This window comes from Labeo rohita, chromosome 21 (assembly GCF_022985175.1).
Source record: "Labeo rohita strain BAU-BD-2019 chromosome 21, IGBB_LRoh.1.0, whole genome shotgun sequence".
Classification (NCBI taxonomy): Eukaryota; Metazoa; Chordata; class Actinopteri; order Cypriniformes; family Cyprinidae; genus Labeo; species Labeo rohita.
This window is the reverse complement of record NC_066889.1, coordinates 12,872,117-12,895,999: the sequence shown is the minus strand read 5'-3', so window position 1 is coordinate 12,895,999 and position 23,883 is coordinate 12,872,117. Positions and strand designations below refer to the sequence as shown.

At 38.5% G+C, this 23,883-nt stretch overlaps 2 protein-coding genes across 14 annotated transcripts in view; one reads left to right on the top strand and one right to left on the bottom strand.

Moving 5' to 3' along the window:
* Window positions 1-5,226, bottom strand: part of mark2a (MAP/microtubule affinity-regulating kinase 2a) — a 49,339-nt gene extending 44,113 nt beyond the window's left edge. For 5 of the 10 annotated variants that reach the window (XM_051092550.1, XM_051092551.1, XM_051092546.1 and 2 more), the window contains exon 1: window positions 4,082-5,225. In XM_051092550.1, the coding sequence (XP_050948507.1) occupies window positions 4,082-4,132 (51 nt within the window). In that variant the 5' untranslated portion in view covers window positions 4,133-5,225. Of the gene's footprint in view, window positions 1-4,081 lie in introns of all 10 variants that reach the window. The other 5 variants (XM_051092542.1, XM_051092544.1, XM_051092549.1 and 2 more) reach the window with 3 other exon arrangements.
* A 2,804-nt stretch (window positions 5,227-8,030) lies between these two features.
* si:dkey-175m17.7 (uncharacterized) lies at window positions 8,031-23,807 on the top strand. 4 transcript variants are annotated; one of them, XM_051094043.1, is made up of 5 exons: window positions 8,031-8,325; window positions 10,806-10,863; window positions 12,224-14,394; window positions 14,985-15,290; window positions 16,866-23,807. In XM_051094043.1, exons 3-5 carry the CDS (start codon window positions 12,240-12,242, stop codon window positions 17,129-17,131), a joined length of 2,727 nt encoding a protein of 908 aa, XP_050950000.1. In that variant the 5' UTR covers window positions 8,031-8,325; window positions 10,806-10,863; window positions 12,224-12,239; the 3' UTR covers window positions 17,132-23,807. The 4 variants fall into 4 exon arrangements, with proteins under 4 accessions (XP_050950000.1, XP_050949999.1, XP_050950002.1 ...); XM_051094042.1 differs by lacking the exon at window positions 10,806-10,863; XM_051094045.1 differs by lacking the exons at window positions 8,031-8,325; window positions 10,806-10,863 and adding an exon at window positions 8,485-8,734.
* The last annotated feature ends 76 nt before the right edge of the window (window positions 23,808-23,883 follow it).

Here is a 23,883-nt window from a genome sequence, read left to right as displayed (position 1 = left end):
AAAAAACTATTAAAGCAATTCAACTACATGCATTTACATGCAAATTGTTACTTATTTTACCAAAATAAGAGGGATCATACAAAATGCATGATGTTTTTTATTTAGTACTGACCTGAAAAAGATATTTCAAATAAAAGACATTTACATAGAGTCCACAACAGAAAATAATAGTTGATTTTATTTTAAAAAATGACCCCGTTCAAAACTTTACATACACTTTATTTTTAATACTGTGTTGTTGTTTTTTGTTGTTGTTTAGTGATAGTTGTTCATGAGTCCATTGTTCGCCCTGAACAGTTAAAGTGCCCACTGTTCTTCAGAAAAATCTTTCAGGTCCCACAAATTCTTTGGCTTTTACAGGATTTTTGTGTATTTGAACCCTTTCCAGTAATGACTGTACAATTTTGAGATGCATCTTTTCACACTGAGGGACTCATATGCAACTATTACAGAAAGTTCAAATGCTTCCTGATGCTTCAGAAGGAAAAACTATGCACTAAGAGCCAGGGGTGAAAACTTTTGAACAGTATGAAGGAGTACATTTTTCTTATTTTGCCTAAATATCACATTTTTTTCCATTTAGTACTGCCCTTCAGAAGCTACAAAAGATACTTCCATGCTTCCCAAAGGGCAAAACAAGTTAAATTTACCCTGATCTTCAAATTCCAAAAGTTTTCACCCCCTGACTTTTAACGCATTGTGTTTCCTTCTGGAGGATCAGTGAGCGCTTGAACCTTTGTAATAGCTGCAAATGAGTCCCTCAGCTGTCCTCATTGTGAAAAAATGGATCTCAAAATCATAATCATTGTTGGAAAGGGTTCAAATACACAAAATGTATTTATTGTTTATTCCCAATTATTTCCAACCCATTCACAAGATAACTAATCCCCAACGTGGGAAAAAGCCACATTACTAAAGCTTTATGCTACAAATGTGCCGTTCCAATTTCATGATAGCAAACATCCTGAAATCTCACCTTCATCTCAGTTCTCCTCCCTAGAGAACAACCTAAGTAAAAACTTGCACAGTTTACCCCACTCTCCCCGATATGTAAACAGAACCAAACAAGTTGGCCGGGAGGCAACTTTGTCACCATAGTGTCGGGGAGGTGCCACTGGTTGAAGAGTGACTACACATGGCACACACATCCTATTGAATTGCCGGTTTTTAATTACAGAGGCTTGAAGGAAGACATTCAGGTCCACGTGAATGACTAATATCTGACGAGGATAAGAAAACCACCCTGAAGACGCAACACACACCCGAAAGAGGATACCGATTGCGAGAATGTTGCTGAGCGACAGCTCACAACCACGGAGGAGGTCACGGAGAAGCAGTGGCTCCGCGTGAGGGGCAACTGTCTGAGACGCTGGGGAAAACAGCGGGGTAGACTGGCACAAGGGGGAGGGGGAATAAAGGAGGGGTGTGAGCCAGCTTGTCATTTATCAGTATTTTTATCACACCATGACTATTTCAAGAGGAGGGAGGTAGCAGCCAGTACACAAATAGACACCAGCTGAACATCCCCCCATCGGTGAAACGCTAGTGAGAGACTGAGACACCCATGTCAAGACTAACCTACAGGTGATTTGCTAGAACACATGTTTTAAGTCAAATGGAAAATAGGTAAGGACTAGCAAGACCAAAACAACCAATAGATGAATATTACACAAGATTTTACCAAGATTTTCTCTCATTGCCTTGCAGATCCTTCAGTACCTGGTTAGGTAAGTCTTGACAAACACATTGTGAATGAAGATCAACAAAAATTTCAAAATAAAAACACACCTCCATTGACACTCCCCAATCCATGCCTGACTGGAAATGCTAGTCCAGATTGACACAGTGGCGGATCTCAAATCTTTGGATCGCTTCAAACACAGAGCCACTCTAACAACTAACATTGCTAAAGGAGTAAATAAAATAAGTCTTCATCTGACCTAAAAAAGATTTACATGGAGAGCAGCCTGAGATGATTAAAAAACATTACACTACATCAGGCCAAAGAGATTATATTTGATTCCCTCAAACCACATAAAAAGTTCTTGAGGGAAAAATGCTGACCAACATTTTCAGACAGCAAATCACAGTAAGACTGGGTATGGCTTGGCAAGGGACACTTTTCAACAAACATTTCATCTCCACTATAAACAAACCATACACTCAAACTGACTCCAAATCAGTCTCATGAGACTTCAACAGCAAGCTGCTTACTGCTGGTACAATTCTGCCACTGAGTCACTGAAAGAGGATAAGTCTTTTTTGGTTAAAACTGACCTCAGAAACAAGCTACCCACAGTGATTAATTTTAGAGAGAGCTATTAGGGCTCCTTGTATGGGTTTAGGTCAAACAAATGATCTCAAGATCTGAGCTCAGATCAAAACAGACCACTTGCATCTCAAGTGTAACATGCATCAATTAAATCCCAATGAATACCTAAAACTTAAAAATAAAATGGAAAACTGATGGACAATTGATGTACCTCTAAAAGTGGTTTTATAAACTACTGACCCAACTTCATCAACAAACGTTTTAAAAACGCCAACCTACAGCTACTATAAGTGTATTTAACTTTACACACATACTGATTTTTTAGATTAAAATGTAATCTATATTATCACACTGCTCTCTATTTAAAGCTGGATATATCTATACTACCATTCAAAAGGTTTTGAATAGTGAGATTTTTTTTGTGTGTTTTTAAATGCGTCTCTTCTGCTCACCAAGCCTGCATTTATTTGATTCAGAGTACAGCAAAAACAGTAACATTTTGAAATATGTTTACTATTTAAAATAACTGCTTTCTATTTGAATACATTTTAAAATGTCATTTATCCCGGTGATTTCAAAGCTTTTTAGCATCATTACTCTAGTCACATGACCCTTCAGAAATCATTCTAATATTCTGATCTGCCGCTCAAAAAAATCATTATGATGTTGAAAACAGCCCAGTAGAATTCTTTCAGGTTTCTTTGATGAATTGAAAGTTCAGCATTTATCTGAAGTTATAGAAATCTTTTGTAACATTATAAAAGTCTTTATCATCACTTTTGATCAATCAAGCATCCTTGCTAAATAAAAGTATTACTTTCTATAACTTCTAAAATATATATATATATATATATATATATATACTGATTCCAAGCTTTTGAGTGGTATAGTGTATAATGTTACAAAAGCTTTTTATTTCTGATAAATGCTAATCTTTGGATCTTTGTACTCAAAGAATCCTGAAAAAAAGTACCCAACTGTTTTAAATATTGATGATAATATTTACTATTAAATTACATTTTAAAACATATTCAAATAGAAAGCAGTTTCTTAAAACATTACAAAATAGTTCACAATATTACTGCTTTTGCAGTATTTTGGATCAAATAAATGCAGGCTTGGTGAGCAGAAGAGACTTCTTTATAAAAAAAAAAAAAAAAAAAAAAAAAAAACAATCTTTTGACTGGTAGTGCACATATAAGTATATCCAAGGTTATTCGCATACATACTGTACAGCAAACCTCGGCATGTTTACATAATCACAAAATGTAAACTACACTATCAAGATTTTCTAACTGTACTATGAAACGGTGTATATTTTAAGCACTACAAATCAAACTGACTTGAAATAAAAACGCAGAACAATGCAACCAGATCTATTTTGAATCTTCCCAACTTCTAAACTTTTTGCAAGGGTACAGAAAGTAAACTGGAGATACACATCTCCTCGGACACAAACTAAAAACAAAACACAGCGAAGCCAACATGTCAAAGCAATATCAGTAATAAACTCATGACAGCATTTTTGAAAACAAGTCTCTTCTTTTTGTGGTAAAGAGGAAACCTATTAGTTAAGACTGTTGCGTTGTTTCCTGTTTGTACTGCAGTACAATTATTATACCGTTTTTGCTATGAACTACAAGCAGAGGTACTGCTGACAGGTAAACTGGAGAATCATAAGCTGTATTTACTTGTAGCTAACTAAGCCATAATCTGACATGATGGTTTATAAAAACAAAGCTTGTTATACAAATTGCTGTGCAAACCAAACAAAACCAGTAGTAAATGGGTCGATAATATTAGACTCACCTGGCCAGTGGAGTGGTCAATCATGGGTAACAGTGGTGTCCTGGTTGACATCTTCTGATGTTGGATTTGAGAGTTAATTTTCTAAAACTGAATGTGTTCACAGCTCTCACAATTCAATCAAATGTGACATCGGAACAACACAATGAGAAGTGTCCGAAGTCCAACTTGTAAGGAGCCCCCTGAGCTCAGTGTGAGTCCTCAAACCAGTACTGATTAGCTTTTAAAAAAGTCCCGTCATTAAGTCATAGTTTGTTTACTAGTCTCGGTAGGAACGTGAATCTTAATGAAAATTTTCGACGAACCCTATCGACGGGTGTCAACATTGAATGCCGACTTCCTATGTGATTTCCTAGCGATAAAGTAATGAATTTTCAGGGGAATTACAGCATTTAAGAAGAGACAGACTAATCTGAACCCGTCAGCTGTTGAAAAACAACAAAATTGTTCCCAGCACAAATGTGCAAAATCGAGTCCGAGGACTCCCAAGTTTTATTAGGCCGGGTGGCAAAAGGGTCCCTAAATTTAGCCGTAACTAACAATGTTTGGCTGTATACTGGTGTGCATCTGTAATGTCAAAAGTTAAGTCCGGGTTTCTTCTTCGCAAGCCTGAGGAAAGACACATGAAAGTCCCGCTTTGCACCCAAAAAAACTTTACAGCAAGTTATAGAGCTGCTCCGTTCAGTTAGCCAACTCAGCAGCGCTCAGACCAGCGTTACTCCGAGTAATGATCCGTCACACAGGTGTCAACACGTCCGTTTCAAAACCGATCAAACACCTGATATCGTCTCGAGGTGACCAACTAAAGCTCCAAGCACAAAATCATCGCGAAGACGCTTGTATACTGGCTCTCTGCGCCTGTGGAAAAATCACATCTAACCTGCTAACGCGCGTTAGCTGGCCGGGTGACTTCGAAAAAGTCGCTGATATTTTGACAGTATGGTTGTAAGAATAAGTCCTAACCGTAGCCCGGTTGTTAATGGCTGTAAATTGGTCGGTTCCAGTCGGTGGTACGCGACGAATTACATCTGTGAGCCGTGGAAAGCCGTACAGTCGGGCGGTCACGACTGGTACCGCAGCAGCGCCCGGACGCCAGTGTTGTTTGCGTTCAATAGAAATGTGAAACCAGCCTGTGGATCGACTTCCTTCGCCTCTCTCACGTTGAGCTTTAAAATAAAAGTCTTTCATTCACACGTCATTTTAAAATTAAAGTCTTATATGTGTATTCGACATGCGAAATAAGTAGTTTTATACACTACGAGTCAAAAGTTTTTGAACAGTAAGATTTATAATGTTTTTAAAGAAGTCTCTTCTGCTCACTAAGCCTGTGTTTATTTGATCCCAGCAAACAGTAAAATTTTGAAATGTTTACTATTTAAAATAACTATTTTAGTTTTCTATTTAAATATACTAAAATGTTTTTTGTGTGATTTCAAAGCTGAATTTTTAGCATCTCACACTGAAAATCCAGAAATCCTTCTAATATTCCGATTTGTTGCTCAAAAAACATTTCAGTTCAGAAGAATAGCATTTATCTCAGAAATAGAAATCTTTTGTAACTATAAATTGTACTATAAATATCTTTATCATAATTTTAATCACTTTAAAGTATCTTCGCTAAATAAAAGTATTATTTTCTATCATTTCTTCCACCCATTCTGTATATTCAAATAAAAAGCAGTTATTTTAAATAATAAAAATGTTTACAATATTACTGCTTTTGCTGTATTTTGGATAAAATAAACACAGGCTTTCTTTAAAAAACATTGAAAACCTTAATGTTCAAAAACTTTTGACTGGTTGTGTCAACTAGTGCTGTCAAACGATTATTCACATCCAATTTTTATATGAAATATATGCGTGTGTACTTTGTATATTTATTATGTATATATAAATACATACACACATGTATACATGTATTTAAGAAAATTATGTTTATATATTAAATATATTTATATATAATTTAAGTTATATGAATATAAATATATACATGTACATACAAGTAAATATTGTGTGTATTTACATACACATTATAAATATACACATAACACACACACACATATTATGTGAACAAAAACTTTTATTGTGGATGCAATTAATCATGATTAATCATTTGACAGCACTAATAACGTCTTAGTTAAACGGTTGTTATTTGTTATTTTTTGAACATTTAAAAATGCAAAACGTTTTGTGTGAGGGGTAGGTTTAGGGATAGGGTTAGGTTAAGCGATAGAAAATACAGTTTGTACAATATAAAAACCTTTACTTCTATGAAATGTCCTCATAAAACACAGAAACCGAAAGTATGTGTTTGTGTAAACTGAAAAATCTAAATTTGCACTTTAAAAATTGACATATTTATATCAAAACTTCTTTATTAAAATGTCTTGCATACAAATAAAGAAGAGTAGTGCTTTTAGAAAATTCTGTAAAAAAAATTATGCTGTTCACATAAGATGAAAACACCAGTCGGATTTATTATACATGGGATGGGTTCCTTTATGGTGGCTGCCATGTTTAGATCACTGAATAAATTAATAATTGATGCCAAATGCACCTGTGAATAGATTATACCTGTCAGTATATAAAACTGTTGTCATATGAGGCAGAAACAAAAGTAATTAGGAAATGAGTGGGATCTTTACAGGGAAGTAATAAAAAAAGAAAAGACCTCTTTGGGATTACTGCCAAATTGCAGACCATTCTTGTATGACACACAAAGAAGGATGTGGGAATTTCTGTATCAGGAAAAAATAAACTGAATGCCCTAACCAAAAATTCACACAAATGAAAACTAACACTTTTCATTAGCAAAAAAGATAACACCTCAGGAAACCAATAGCAGGTAAACTTGTATGAATTTCTTCTGCTGAACACAAAAGATGATATTTTGAAGAATGTGTGACAGTTGACAGTAGCCACTTCAAAAAATCTTTTATGTTCCATAAAAAGAAAAAAAGTATGGTTTGGAACAACATGAGTGTGAGTGGATGGTCACAGAATTTTCATTTGTGGATGGGCTATCTCTTTAAGAACAATTGCATACAAACAATTGCAACAAAATGCATAATACAGTAAAAGCCCCAGAGGAAGGCAATGAAATCACCCTACGCGCCAGATAAACAGTCTATGAAAATATTATGTGATCATTTAGCAGTGGCTGTCAGACTTTTAACTAAAGTTGACTGCAGTATGCTGTTTAGCAGTCTTACCTGCAGAATGGAGTTGTTCCAAAGTCTGATTGACATATACATTATATATTTTTGCCATGCATCTTTCTTATTTTTTGTTGCTCAGCTCTGTGGCATACTTAGTTTCTGATCATGTCCTTTCATTGGACTGAGAATGAAAGAACGAATACTTTGCTGCCATCTCTAGGCGTTTGGTAGAATAGAATAAATAACGTGTAAAGCAGTAGAATGGCATTTTTTACACTTAGCTTGTTTGTTTGTTCTTTCATCCCAAAACACAAAAAGACGATAATTTGAAGAATGTTGAGGTCCAAGAATTTTTTTTTTTCAGGCATTCCCTTTTTTGTTTGTTTGTTTCATCCCAGAACACAAAAAGAAGATACACTAAAGAATGTTGAGGTCCAATAATTTTAATGTTTGGGTGATCCCTTTAAGAGTCATTGTGAATTTGACTTAATAAAGCAGCAGTAGCCAGGGACCCTGGTGATCAGTTTGCGCTGTATGCACTGCGTCCCCAGGGCCCCAAATGATCCCCAGTTTACTCTTAAGCAAATACTCACTTAAACTTTAATTTTCCAACTTTAATTAAATAACACTTTCTCCTTGACAAACTAGATATCGTGTAAAATACTGTATGTTTTGTGTTAGCTACATTATATGGCAGCGTTTCGTCACATGTTGTTTGTCATTGGTCTAGGATGATGTCACCTGCACCGAAACCCCGCCCCTCATCCCCCACATAGTGCGCTGTCTCATGCACACGCACAGTACACAGAAGCGCACATTGCATTGCGCTGGCGTACACATTGTTATTGTGTCAATTGTGTGCACTTGTGAGGACAAGCGCTTTGAACACTATGAGGAAAAACTGCCTGAATGTCATATACTGATGGACATCACTGGATTCGTAAAGTGTAACCCGCACATTAAGGCAGACCATAGATAACTGCTGCTATGTAAATGTCTGGCACACTGGATCGGAATTGTAGCGCGGAGAAACACAAGGATCCCATTTATCACGAAACATGACGATACAGCGGACGTACAGCTTATAACGTAAGTCCTTTTTCCCCATCGTTTTATTTTTGAGGCCTTCATGTGCAATAATATATCTGTTTCCAGCAATAAATTATACTTAATGGCTACTTAATATTTTGTTTTTAACAAAATGTCGCCTAGTGAAAAAAGTGCGAGTTTTATTGCGGCTATTGTTTATATAAAACATTCCTTATAATAAAAATATTCCTTAGTTTACGTTTATGAAGACACCTACTATAAATCTACGCAAAACGTCCGAATAATACAAATGCATTTGAAATATAATAAGCGTGATATCTTTTAGCACGGTAGTGAAACTGAGCTCAAATGGAAGAGCATCCGATTTTGCGTGACAGCATCAGCGTGGCCTAACAAGTGACAGTCAATACAGTTGCAAATGTGGCGGACGTTCTTGTTTTCCCTTTCAGTGAGTAATTTCGGCCTGGATAATATTGTGCTTTTGATTTTTTTTTCTTTTCTGGTGAAACATCTATGTAAGCGTTTGTCCAAACGTCGCATTAAGCGCATTTTCTCTTGCACAGCTGTAGAAACGTCAGAAACAAAGGCTCGTAATTACTGCTGTGAGAGAAACTGGAAATTCAAGGGGAATGAACGTAATGACGTGTGACGATGCGCGAAATCATTCCACTGGATTTCACCTTCTTATCCTGTTAACCTTCCCACAATGTTTATAATGGTTAAAAACAATGCAGTCATTATATTAGGCAAAGAGTTGAGGAGGCCCATGCGTCTGTCGCAGACTGTTGACTTGAATGTAAAACATCTCGGGAAGTTATCCGTGTTAATAACGTACGCCTGCCTATAAATTAAAGATAGATGCTTATTACATGCGTATTAACTAAATATATGAGGTAAATAAAGCTTCAAATGCTTGAGGGGGCTATCTGGCTTTGACTTTGTTTGTTACGACGTCAGGAAATGGCGAAGAATTAGTTCATAAATAATAATTAGGTTAAGCACATCATGAAAAATGTTCTTGTTTTCACAAGAAATTTGACAGAACATCCAAATTGTCATTATACATTGATTGGGGAAGCTATCATTCTAGTTGGTCAATTCAAGTGAACTTTCTTGTCATAATATTTTGTAGGTATATAGATAAATGACCAGCTGACTTGACTTGATGGTTTTGTAATAGCATGTTTGCTTTGAATATTAGAGAGCTTTAATTCAACTTAATATAGCTCTTAATGATAAAAAAAAATGGAAGGTCAATGATAAAAAATAAAGGTTTAGCGCACCCAAAAATGAAAATTCTGTCAGTAATTACTCACCCTCATGTCGTTCCAAACCTGTAAGACCTTTGTTCATCTTCAGAACACAAATTATGATACTTTTGATGAAATCCGAGAGCTCTCTGGCCCTCCATAGACATCAAGGGTCCTTCCATGTTCAAGGTCCAGAAAGGTACCAAGGACGTTGACAAAATACCCCTGATAGCACACATACATCATGAAGACGTCTATTTGATGTCTGCATTTACATCTGGAAGATGTATTTTTTTAGAGTGTTTGCTCATCTTCAATACGTCTATAGGACGTTTCCTATCAGATGTCAAATAGACGTCTATTAGATGTTTTTAAGATGTTTATGATTTAGAATGTATGTAAAACAGACACCTTACAGACGTCTGTCAGATGTTTGTACACAGCAAATGCTTTCCAGATGAAGTGATCTTTAACAGACATCTTGCAGACATACGTGTGCTATCTGGGACAACATGTGGCATCAGTGGTTCAACCGTAATTTTATGAAGCTACTATTTTGTCAGTGTTCTTGGTACCTGTCTGGACCTTAAACGTGGTAGTTGCGTTGCTGTTTATACAGGGTCAGAAAGCTCTCAGAATTCATCGAAAAAAATCTTCATTTGTGTTTCGAGGATGAACAAAGGTCTTACAGATTTGGAACAACATGAGGGTGAGTAGTTGATGAATTTTCATTTTTGGGTGAACTAACTCAAATTCGTCGTTTTGCATTTCTTCAGTATTAGATCTGTGTTACATCCCTGTCGCATACATTTTTATGAAGTGTGGTGACAAAATCAGCTATGATCATGATGAGCTTTTGTTCTCATCTTTCAGTGTTGTATCAGATACAGTCCATGTTTGTTTTCATGCTTCAGTTACCATTTTGCTGCAACATTACTGTATTTACACAACCACACACTGTTCTTTGTGGTGATATCACCGTAACCCGATCGTTGTTTGTAGTTGTTTTTGTGCTCAGCCGGTACCTGAGCTCATCAATGCTGATGCTGTACAATCTCTGACACAAGCACATGCTGATGCCCAGGCGTGTGCTGCCGTTCCACTGCTGTATGTGATTCATTGCAAAAAAAAACATTACACGTGTGGTTCCTGTGTGAAATACTGCTGAGAAGGTGTTTAGTGTGTAAGTTAAAGTGATTGGAGTGATGTTGACTTGCAATATGACAAATCTGGGTCAATGTAACCACCCACCCCCCTTCACTACCACAGGCTACAAAAGGCAAGACTGAAAAAAGCAAAGAGGATGAGGATACCATCACCAGGCTCTGTGCGTGAATGTATGCATGTGGAAATAAGAGCATGGTGTGCTGGCTCTGTCCTGGGGTCTGTGTGTGTGTGGGCGTTGTGTTGGGGTATATGTCTGAAGTGCTGTCGTGCATGCCCCCCCTCCTCCACGGGGTCAATGGATGATCCAGCCATGTCACATCCTGTAACTGTTCTCTCTGAGCTGCTGTATATTCTCTCTTACACACACACAGACACACACATTTTATCTTTCTGTTTTCACCCTTTGGTACTTTATTCTTAAAGGAATAAAAATGAAAATTCTATCATTATTTACTCGTTCTCTTGTTATTCCAAACCCAAATGACTTACTTTCGTCTGTGGAATACAAACAGAATACTTTAAGCCTGTTTTCCATGTTTCTATGCAATGACAGTGATGAGGGACTGAAGCTTTTAAGTATCATAAAAGATGCGGAAGCATTATAAAAGTGGTCAATATAACTTGTACATATTCCAAGTCATTATCCAGGCTCCTTGGAAAATGCCAACACAAACGTTCTCCTTTTGTGTTCCACTGAAGAAAGAAAGGTGTACGTGTTTGGACGATGAATAATGGCTAGATGTTCATTTTGAACTGATCTATTCCTTTAACCTTCTCATGGTCTTTTCATTGACATTTCGTAATGTCTAATGCGAATGTTTCAAACTGTCATTATTCAGAATAATGAGCTGATCTGCTCTGCTCTGTGGAGGGGTGATTAGTGCCGGCATCAGATTATATCTCTATTATTAGAAAAATGATTACATTATTCCATTTACATTTCATTACATAACAGATGCTTTCAAAATAAACTGTAAATGCGTGTCTTAATAATCTCCAAGAAAAGCAATGACTTCTCATAAACAGTCAGGAAGACAAGGACGATATGCTGCAAGACCAAGAATACACCATACAGAATAATATCAAATTATGTCAGTATTTCCTTGATGTGACATCATTACAAAACTACCCCTAATGTATACAAATCTTTACATGGTTTGCTTGTGTGTTTGTAATGATTGTTTTATGCATTTGGTAGATGTGAACCTCTAGAATTTTACGTTTACAAGGGTAATGGGTCAGAAGGATTTTTGTGTTATATTAGGATTTCTCTTACTGACATACCCTTGTACTGTTCTTTGTTGTTTCACAGTGCTTAATAACAAGTAAGGTTGTGAATGACTAACAGAAGACTGTCTTCTGTGCTTAACTCATCACAATTGTTGATGTAATTCTGTGTGCTGTGACTAATATTAACTGTATGTGCAATACTGTGTCTTCTATGTGCGTATTTCGTACCAAATTGAATGGACACTGGAATATTAATTTGTCTTTTTTCTTTTTGCATCCTAACCACACAGCTTTGCTCAGCCCCAGATGCCTCCGCTCCCTCTTGACGAGCGCATAGTGGTTATTCAGCGCCCCAAAAGTTTGGCCTTGCGCGTGGCCTCCCCACCAACCACATCGCAGTCTTCCTCACACCGCCCAGCCACTCACAACGAGCCCCCACCCCGCTTACCACAACCCCAACCCCCACCACCCCGTTCCCATCCAGGTTCCAACTACCTGTCTCTGGAATGCAACCGCAGGCAGTCATCCCATGTTCAAAGAGATAAAGGAGAACGAGGTGCTCCCTTCGAGGGCAGCGGCCACAATGCTAGCCATTGTCACAGCAATGGGACAGTAACTTTAGGTCCCAGACCTCACAAGCACACGCATACCATTGACATTAAAGTGTCTTTGGACAAAGGCGGAAGAGGAGGATCTTACATAGACAAAGGGCGCAGCAGTAGCCTTACCCGAAGTGGAAGCATCAAGGGGAGCAAAACTAAACGGGTGTCCCTGCACTTGGATCCAGGGCAAGGCGAAAGGAAATGCAAAGGAAAGTCTTCCGAATTAGTGGAGAAGCACCAGAACCATCATCAGAGTCAAAACCGGACTCAGCACAGTAGCCATCATCCAAACCAACTCACAGTCTCTCCTGGAGGGATCTTGGAATTTGTACCAGCGCAAAGACAGCAGTCAAAATCCAAGCCAACAAGAGAGAGAGACTTGTCATTAAAGTCTTGCTCTGCAACTGCCAGCTACCCATCGCACAGTGAGAGGGACGTATCGTCTGTAGGAAACAAGGAAAACTCCAAACTGGGACCCGGCCACCAACTGCCCCACGCCCACAGCCTATCCCGTCACCACAGTTCAGCCCCGTTACCCCATGCTGCCATCCTAAACCCTCACTACCCTGCCGTACCACCCTCACTCCCTTCCCGAGCCCCTTCCTCCTACCAGCACATCAGTCAACCCCGTCCTTCGCGCACTCGAGATCATCGTCCCCAAATTCTTCACGCTTTGCCTCTCTCCCCTTCTTCCTCCCAAGGAGGCTTCCCCAGTCCTGACCACACATGTACGATTGACTTTTCCCACCCTTGTGGTTGTTGGAGGTTGGTGCGTTGTAGAAGGGGTAGAGGTCACTCGACTGGCTGCCACGGTCGTAGTACAAGCCCGTCCTCTTCATTTTCCCACGCTCCAGGAACAAGTGCTGCCAACGGAGGTGGCGGAACCATGGGATTGAAGACTTTAGGAGGGTGTCTGTCAACTGCTTCCACCACCAACACCTCCTCTTCCAACAGCACTGTCTCGGACTGCCGCACAGGGCTGCTTAGACCTTTGGGTTGCGCATCCTGTTCTGGAGAAGCTGGAGGTTTTGAGAGCCCTGCTGCTTTCCGTAAGAAACTAGTTGGGGGTTGTTTACCCTGCACTCCAATATCCTCATCCGCACCTCTTCGAGCACTCCAGAGTTGCGTCAGTGGGTGCAATCCCAAAGCAAGCCAAACTGGCAGCTCCACATGCAGTTACTGCAGTAGTGACCCAATTGTAGTTACCTTTAACCCACACAGAGGGAATCCTCCCAACATGGGGCGTAACATTGGTGCACATACCATGGGAGGATACCAGCCTGATGATGACGATTACAGTGTACGCACAATCTGGCCGGAGGAGCTAGCAAAGAAGATGACCCGCTCTAAAACCCAACCTATCCCCCACAATGCAGGTATTGGAATGGGCTCAGGGAGAACCTGCATGGGCCACAACCAGAACAGTGGCAATGGTGGCAATCCGGTAATCCTGGACTGCCGGAACCTTATGGAGTTCACTCGCTCCCAGTTGACAGATCAGGCAGGACGACGAAGGCTCCAGCAAGGCAAGATGGCAGTTTTGGACTTTATCGGATCAGGGAGTAGTGGCGACCAAGGTAGAGATTCCCTCAAGCGGCTTTGGAACAAAGGAGCAGATGCTTGCATGGGGGATGGCAACGGGTTTGATGACGAAGTGCTTCCACAATCCCCATCCCTTCGCTCTCCATCTCCAGATTCTCCTCCATCCTTCTCGCCCCCACCTTCTGCTCCAAGCACGCTTATTAAGCCCAAACCCAAACAACGAGAGAGGGAGGGTGGACACACTTTACCCTCTGCACAGTCGCTCCACTTGGTCCTCAACTCACTCAACAGAGAACAAGATGAGGAAAATGGACGAGGTAAAGATGCTAATGCGCAAGTACACAGCATGTGTTGTTTTTGATTGACCATTCAGAAAGATGAACACATTGGCAGTTCCACTTGAATGTACTGACCTTGATTTAGTTTTCTCATCTTCCATTAGACTGTATGCCTTTCTGCACTGATAGTATTTAAATTAAAATTATAGTTCAGTTAATCTGCAGAGTTCATAATCCTCGTTGGCCTAGCTTCAGAAGATGCTGAAGATGATTCTCTAGTAATGTAACTCAAGTTCAGCAAGTTTCTTAAATTTCACACTGCTTTATCCTCTATTTTATGTCTTACTGAAACTCTTTCAAAGAACTAAAGGATAATAGCTATTCTGGGAGAGTGATGAGACTTCAAACAGGAAAGATAAAGAGGAAGGATTAAAATTAGTAAAATTATTCGATTTTCTTACATAAGGCCTTGATGACATCATACTCTGGCAGGATTTTAACCCGTGTCGTATTTAATTGTCTGAGAGGAATCCTATGCCAGCGCAACTCTCTTAGATGGTCACTTTTAAATATGAAAGAAAGTAAATGTAATCAGTAGTATTTATTTTTATTTTTATTTTTTTTGCCAGTGCACCTTTCCCTCCCTCTCTCCTCATCCCTCCCAGCATCACTATCTGAGGAGAGTGTCATGACCCCAGATGTGGAGAATGCTGTGATCAGCCCCATCCTCCCTTTCCTTTTCCTGGGCAACGAGAGAGATGCACAGGATTTGGATCTGCTGCTTCGTCTCAACATTGGTTTTGTGGTCAATGTCACAACCCATCTTCCCCTCTACCACCTGGACACGGGCTTGGTGCGTTACAAAAGGCTTCCTGCTACGGACAACAGCAAACAGAACCTACGACAGTATTTTGAAGAGGTTTTTGAGTTTATCGGTAAGAGATGTCACCCCATTACATTTCTTAAAGAACTTCCAGAATAAAAATTTTCTGATAATTTACTAACCCCCATGTCATCCAAGAAGGTTTTTGAGAAAAACGTTCCAGGATTTTTTTACATATAGTGGACTTCAATGGAAGCCAATGGGTTGAAGGTCCAAATTGCAGTTTCAATGCAGCTTTGAAGGGGTCTACACGATCCCAGCTGAGGAATAAAGGTCTTATCTAGCAAAACAATCTGTCATTTTCTAAAAAAAATAAACATATAGTTTTTAACCACAGATGTTTGTCTTGCACTAGCTAGACACATTGCATAATCACGTTGGACAGGTCACGCATGACGTAGGCAGAAGTACCAATCCAGTGTTTGCAAAGCGAATATGCAAAGAAAGTCAAACGCCATTTAAAAAAAAGGTAAAGCAACGATGTTGGACGATTTTGAAGTTGGAGGTGAAAATAAGATTTTCACCCTTCCCTGCCTATTTAAACTGGAATATGCAGTTTAAGAGCTAACTGCATGTGACCTTCCAATGTGATTACATAATGCGTAGGAGTGCAAGACGAGCATTCGTGGTTAAAAAGTATATACATTTTATTTAGAAAATGACAGATTGTTTCGCTAGATAAGACCCTTAAGGTTGTTTCACACTGAGCACTATGCGAAAAAGCAAGGTGAATCACAGACAAACGGTGCTTTCAAACCGAGCACGAAATGATTGATCACCTTCTGCTAATTCACACCTGCACACTAGGTGGCGCCAACCAGCAATGCATTTTTCCTCAGGTATGTATCTCGTATATGGATTTAACATTGTCCGCTGCTCAATATACAGCATTAAATTAAGATAATAACTTTAAGAGATATTATCCTATGATTGACAGATCTTAAGTGAACTAGTTTTCGAAACAGCTCCACCACTTTTGCCCTTTTGTGCAACAGCAGCTGCTCTGGGCAAATGATCTAAGCTCAAATCTAATTGGACGGCCGGTTTCGTCATGGAGCGATGCAAATGAACGCGAATGGTGTGAATAGCCCCATAGGCATCTATTGTTTCGATTAAAAAGCATAATCACACCAAACTTCCGTGCCAAATTTGTGCATTCAGTGTAAAAAGGCCTTTATTCCTTGGCTGGGATTGTGTAGAGCCTTTTGAAGCTGCATTGAAATTGCAGTTTGGACATTTAACCCATAGGCTCCCACTGAAGTCCACTATATGGAGAAAAATCCTGGAATGTTTTCCTCAAAAACCCTTAATTTCTTTTCAACGGAAGAAAGACATGAACATCTTGGATGACATGGGGTGAGTAAAAAGTGAACTAATCGAGTGAAAACATTTTGTGAAGCAGAAAGTGTGGCTGGGGCATATCAAAGGGTTTGTCCCTTTCTTTTTTAAACATCTAACATCCTTATAGCCAATAATCTTTCGTGTTTTCGAGCATTTGATTGGACAACAATTTGTGTAGTACAGGATGAGTCATCAGCATTTTTGGTTTGTGTTTCTGGACAGATTCTGTCCTACAGCTAATTAGAGGTTTGTAGAACTGTATCCATGTGACCTTTTTTTGTTTCAGAGGAAGCTCACCAGTGTGGACGGGGCGTTCTTGTGCACTGCCAAGCTGGTGTATCCCGCTCAGCTACTATAGTCATTGCTTACCTGATGAAGCACACCCTCATGACCATGACTGATGCCTATAAGTACGTGCGGGGCCGGCGGCCAATAGTCTCCCCCAACCTCAACTTCATGGGCCAGCTGCTAGAGTTTGAGAGAGACCTCAACTCTGGGGTAACACCTCGCATCCTCACCCCCAAACTGAGTGGCCTGGAAACACAAGTTTAAAAGGAGATCAATAGAAGATGGAATTGATGAAAATGGATGGATAAAAAATAAGGGTAAGAGCAGTCGTTTTAACGACAAGCATACATCGAAGATTTTGAGAGAGAATTAACTAGTCTTGGTCTATTTTAATTGAAGTACCTCCACTCTTTCTGTTTTATATAAATAGCACTTATTTGACATTTGGCAAATGGATGTTTGTGCTACCCTCCCTGATACTGATGTTAATTACGTGCCAAGTTTTAATTCCAAATAATAACCCAATTTACTTAAATTATTATTACCATTATCAAGCTTGATTAAATACAAAACCTGTACAAAAGTATTTGAGGGAAAACAAATGCAATCAAAGAACTCTGGCTGTCAAGCACAGAAGACGATCCGATGCGTTGAGACTCTCAGAACTGTGACATGCATCACATTCGAGACCCAAGAGCTGTAGCAAACTTCAAACTCCTTTTCCACTGTGCACAGAACTTTTCTAGACAGATTATTTTTGATTCGTGAGATCATTTGAAGGCATTTTTGGGTTACTTTGCATTAGCTGCCAACTATTTATAAATTTCTCCACTGACATGAAGATTCATTTTGCCTTTGAAATTTTTTCGATACTGCTATTTTTGTTACTTGATTTTACATCGTGCATTCTTTATCTCAGTGTCTTTGTGTGGGAGGTGTGCAATAGTGTTGATGTGGAAGTGAAGCTGATTTATTTTCACTTGGACGGTGTTTTACTAATGGACGTTTTTCATGGAACATGAACCAGCCATTCTAATGGCAGATATAATCCAAAAATCATTTCTTTTTTTATTTCCTGCTTATGATAATGAACAGAGGGCAATTTGTATAAAGCACTGTGTAATGAAAAAAATGTGGATAATAGACTATACAATTTTTTTGTTCTGTCTGTTTCTATTTATTTTACTTTGGGCGGGCAGTGCAATGGCTTACAGATTTAATTTTATTTTTATGCTTTCTGTATATTTTGTTGCTGTCTTTGTGCTGTTTAGAAATTGGAAGGAAGATCTTATGGAATTGCATTTTACATTTTTAATAAGGAATATGTACACTGTTTATTACTGTGCAAAATACTGTGACTGGAGCAGATTGGGCCATCAAAACGAATCTCACTCTTTCATATAAACTGAATTTGCATTTCAAAATTGCACATCAAGGTGACAAGTAGATATAGTTTATGCAAAATCAGCATGAAAGTTCCAAGGTGATAGTGTGCAGGTGTAGCTAAAAGTGTTTTGCATTTCTGTCATATTCAGTTTTCTTTGCTTAAAAAAAGTGAACACCCTTATCAGCTTTAATGCCTGCCCTATTTTTAAAACAGCCTGCCTAATTTGACCATGATCAGATTTTAGTGCTCTCAGGACTGTAGGCAAACAATCTGGTTTTGTATTACGTACCACAAAGGAAACCAGAGCCCCTTTCTCCATTTGAGCTCTTCCTTCATTTTCCTACCTTCCTTTTTTAGAGACTATGCATTATTATGGGAACACATTCTGTGAAAACGACTAGGTTCACTCAGTTCACTGTGAAACATTCTTCTTCCTGCATATTGTCAAGTTCTCAGCCTTGGTCCTTGAAGCCGCCACTCATCAGTCTTGACAAGCGAGGAGTTTGTCTGCTGTCTCTGAGCTCTTATCTGCCTCACTGAGCTATTGGGCCTTCACACACCACTGGTGTGTCTTTATTAATGTGCTCTGCCCAGCAGCGCGTGACAAAGTATTCTATTTTGCATTTCAGTTCAAATACGCTCCAGTCTCTACAGTACCTATAGACATGCGAAGGTGTTTTCTTACAGATACAAGTTTACAGAAATGCCCCCGGATTTCAACATCTAAAATGGCGGATATGGACGACCGATTTGAGTGCCATTGGTGTGTTATTTTAGGGTCAGCTGTTGCTAGTGTTTGTCATACGGTAACACGCTGACTGTTTCTTTCTGTCTCTCTCTGCTGACAGAGTTTTTGTCTGACACTGTAGCTTGATTATGCCCAGAGGAAACCATTAGGTAAGCAACACCTAATAAATAGGTCTCAGTGAGGTGACAGAGCGCTGAGAAACCAGTCAAATCTTAAAGAGATAGTTCGTATAAAAATTAAAATTCTGTCAGTAGTTACTTAACCTCATGTCGTTCCACACCCGTAGGACCTTTGTTTATCTTCGGAATGAAAATTAAGATATTTTTGGTGAAATCTGAGAGCTTTCTGATCCTGCAAGGACAGGACGTAACTACCACGTTCAAGGCCCAGAAAGGTAGTAAGGACATTGTTAAAATAGTCCATGTCACATCAGTGGTTCAGCTGTAATTTTATTAAGCTACGACAATGCTTTGTATGTGCGAAAAAAACAAAAATAACGACTATTCAACATTTTCGTCTCTTCCGTGTCAGTCTTTGACACAGGAGCCTGTGTTCTGACCTAGAACGTCCACCTTTTTTATTTCATCGCCTGTATATTAAGGTTCAAATAAATAATGCTGGACAAAAAAATTGCAAGACATCCTCTCTGTCGAAAGAGCGTGCGTCTTCTTCCGCTTATAAACAATCCCACTTCTCTCCTGAACACACGTTGAAGACTGAGGCTACGTTTACACTAGTGCGTTTTCATTTTAAATCACATTTTACGCCTGTCTTTTACACTACTCCGGCATTTTTGACACTCGAAAATGAGACTTTTGAAAACATTGCAGACCTGGTTTTGGTTTGAAAACCCTGGGGTTGCGTTTCACTGTAGATGGACTAAAACGGAGACTTTTGAAAACTATGGCGTGGCTGCTCATAGATATGTATAGATGTCCCATTTGACCGCTCCAAGTACGTAGATGTGTCCACCATCTTATAACAGTTAACTTGACGTCATTCACCATACTATAGATTCGCAGACCAATGGCTGTGCAGGATGTGGCATTTCAAATATTCAGTGTTTACTATGCTAAATGACGTCAAGTTGACCAATACAGTATGGCGGATGGCTTACATATAACGGCCCATAGAAACAGTCGCTGTCTGTCTATGTATCTATGTATACATATATATATATATATATATGAAGAGTCCGGATGCAAAACCAGCTAAATCCATTTGAAGTCTTTCTTTAAAAAATGCATTTTTATCAGGCTCAGATATATAGGTTTCTATGTAAGTACTGGTACTTCTGATTGGGCTGAGGCTGGTATTTTAGCTAGTTTGAAGAAAAATATTTGATGAACGTATAATATGTGTGTATGTATCATTATCTCATTTTTGACCGAGATAGCATTTAGCTGCTTTTGCATCTGAACTCTTCATATATATTTATATATATATATATATATATGGTGGCTACCAACATTCACTCTATGTATCTTTGACGACCGTTTAAACAGTTACATAATGCTCACTGTTGTACCCATAGATATGTATAGGTAGATGCCCCATTCGACCGCTCCACCGACAGAGGCCGCTCCCACGATAGTTGATTGACATGAGCGTCTTACCTCAGATCAGCTGTCACAGTCCGACCTCCATTGTTTTGATCCCAGAGCAGGGATGTAAGTTAGACAACAATATCTTTGATTGAGCGATTGAGGTGTTGTGTTGCTGGATGTAATAATGAACATAGTGGTCGTCATTTACTCCCGACATCTGAGCCACTGAAGATGCTGTGGATTAAGTTTGTTTGTGAAGAGAATGCACTTCCCGATCTACATAAATGCGTCTATGTTCATGCAAATCATTCGTTATCCAACTTCACCTACAGCAGAAGTGAGTATAAAGGTTTTTTTATGAATCTCTGCAATCACCTTTCCTAATAACGTGCTAGTTAGCAAGTTTAGCAGATAAATGCGGCTAAACGTGGCTAAAGTAAACAGGCTCGTCACTCCACAGAGAGAAGAGAGGGGCGGGGCGAGCAGAGCTCATTAACATTTAAAGCAGCCTCGACCAGAACAGGATGATTTTTGCAGAGCTGATTTTGGCAAGGTAAATAGTGTGTTGTTTTACACAACCATTGAGAATTTTTAACAAAAGTATATTATAGACTTTTCATTAAGACCCTAAAGAATCATATCAAATGGGCATCTGATGACCCTTTTAAAAGCACTGGTGTAAACATGTCCTGACAAGGAAGAAAAGAAATTGTTGAATAAACTCGCTATGTTTGTTTTCTTTGCGCACAAAAATTCTTCTCGTAGGACTATTTTAACGATGTCCTTACTACCTTTCTGAGCCTTGAACGTGTCAGTTGTATTGCTGTCTATGCAGGGTCAAAAAGCTCTCAGATTTTATCCAAAATATCATAATATGTATTCCGAAGATGAACGAAGGTCTTACAGGTTTGGAATGACATGAGGGTGAGTAATAAATGACAGAATTTTCATATTTGGTTCAATTATCATCTAAAAAGCAGGAATGGGCAAAATTTGCCATTCAAGAATCAGCCTCCTTTTAGTTCATGAGTTTGAATTTGATTTGAATTGACCACATGCCACATCATATCAAACTGAAATGACATGAACAGGAATTCAAAGAAATTCAACACACGTCTAGAATCTGTGAAACGTCTGTGTATAAATACACAATACTGTACACAATTCTAATTCCCTTAATGTGACCCTGGACCACAAAACCAGTCACAAGGGTAATTTTTTTTAAAAATTGAGATTTATACATCATTTGAATTCCATTGATATATGGTTTGTTATGATATGACAATATTTAGCCGAGATACAACTATCTGAAAATCTGCAATCTGAGGATGCAAAAAAAAAAAATCGAAATATTGAGAAACTCCCCTTTAAAGTTGTCCAAACGAAGTTCTTAGCAATGCATATTACTAATCAAAAATTAAGTTTTAATATATTTACGGTAAAAAAAATGACAAAGTGTCTTCATGGAACATGATCTTTACCTAATATCCTAATGATTTTTGACAAAAGAACTGGTTTTGCAACTGGTTTTCTGGTCCAGGGTGACAAATTTAAATTCAAATTCTACCTCAATTCAATCTCAATTCAAATTCAAGAATTGAATTTGAAAACAAGAATTTAAAAGGCATTCTCAGTTCTGTCATGAATGCCAAACATCCCTGCTAAACATGGATGCTGCTGAATAGCATTTGTAAAACTTGAATTATTTCTATTTTAGAGTATGATTACTAAACAAATTCAATTTTTTCTTCAAATATATTGTTTAACATTTCATTAAAACTGCCAGTTGCCACCCCCCAAGTCTGCATGAATAACGTATAAAGTGTGTTTTACGAGAAAATAAATGCCGGGGATGCCTTTTGGTACAACAACCGTCTTCCGAGTCAATGTAGCACCTATCAACGGAAAGAAATGAAAGCACTTGGAAGTTTTATAATTGTTTGAATTTGTTTTGCTCTGTTATATCTGTTTGCTGCGCAAAAGCGCGCATGTGTGTGTGGACACGAGAACCAGTCTTTGTGTTTTCTGTATGCTAGACTGCTTATGTGGGTAAAACGTTCCTATCATTTTATCAAGAATCCCAACCTCAGGCCTGTTAAATGTCCATTGGCTTGCATCAGTCAATGCCATGAGCCACTGCTGTATGCCTTCTTTACCCTAGATTTGCTCTTCCAGACATGGGGGAAGTTTTACCTCTTTGTACATTCATACCTTACACTGTAGAAAAGAAAATATTGCATAGGCCTACCAGAATCACCTGGCAACATTGAATGAATAGCTGTTGGCTGTCCACATCTTGAGTATCTCATTGTATGAAAGCTGAATTTGTTTATAAAATATGTGCAAAGCGTTGAAACTGGATACTATATATGACCAGTATTTCCTGTGTTTAATAATCTTATATACAGTATATGGTTTGCACATAGAAATGATCTAAATGTAAAGTTTTGTGTAGAATTCGTTCAAACATGTTGTAAATTTGTGAATTGATTCTTTCTGTGACTTTATTCATGTATGTAATGCTTGTTCTTTTTTTTAAAATTATTATTATTATTGTTATTATTATCTAATTTTTGTGCCAAATACTGAAATGAAGGTTGGCTTTGAAGGTTGGCATCCTAATATTGACAAAAAAGAAGTGCCCTCGATGTTTAAAAAAATGTTTAGTGTTTTACTTTGTTCCCCGGGCAATATGTTGTCATCATATTTTGTCACCTGCGGATTTTCGTACTCACTAAACTGCTAAATTGCTCATTGAAGATGTTATATTTTCATATGTTGGTTTGTTTTGTTTAAATCATGGAGATTTGTTTCAGTGACTCTTTGGATAGAGGTTTATAGGATCCCTCAAGGGTTGTACTTTGATGTACTTTGAATGCATGTTGCTCCAAACTGACCTTCCGGTCTTCTCTCCCCTTCCTACTGACTCAGCCGTTCTCCCCCGTGAGAATTCAGTGCCCACGCTGCTTAAGAGAGAAGACGGACACGGCAGCCTGTGTAGGTTTGACCATATACTTGTGTGTACTTCGGTTTTATCACTGACAAATGATGGGGCTTCATCCTTTTTCCTGTTTAAAACTTTACTGTGAGAGACTGTGATACTGTTGTGAAGCAAAAACGATTAAAAGTGTTAGGCTGATCCTTGCCGGTAATGACTATGATAACGTACCTCTTTAAAAAAAAAAAAAAAAGATTGGCTTGTAATCGTTCATCGATATGATGTTCTCGCAAAGCTAAAATGATTTGTTGAAATAAATTTTTTTTTACAAATTGACAATGGTGCAGTGTTTCTTTTCGTATGAACTTTGACTCTTATTTAGTCTAGCACTTCCAT

What these genes read in the sequence shown, in the direction of transcription:
- si:dkey-175m17.7 (XM_051094042.1), top strand. Translation starts at nt 12,240, where the DNA reads ATGCCTCCGCTCCCTCTTGACGAGCGCATAGTGGTTATTCAGCGCCCC. An exon ending in AGATGAGGAAAATGGACGAG is followed by an intron (nt 14,395 to 14,984) that starts GTAAAGATGCTA and finishes TTTTTTTGCCAG; the next exon opens with TGCACCTTTCCCTCCCTCTC. An exon ending in AGAGGTTTTTGAGTTTATCG is followed by an intron (nt 15,291 to 16,865) that starts GTAAGAGATGTC and finishes TTTTTGTTTCAG; the next exon opens with AGGAAGCTCACCAGTGTGGA.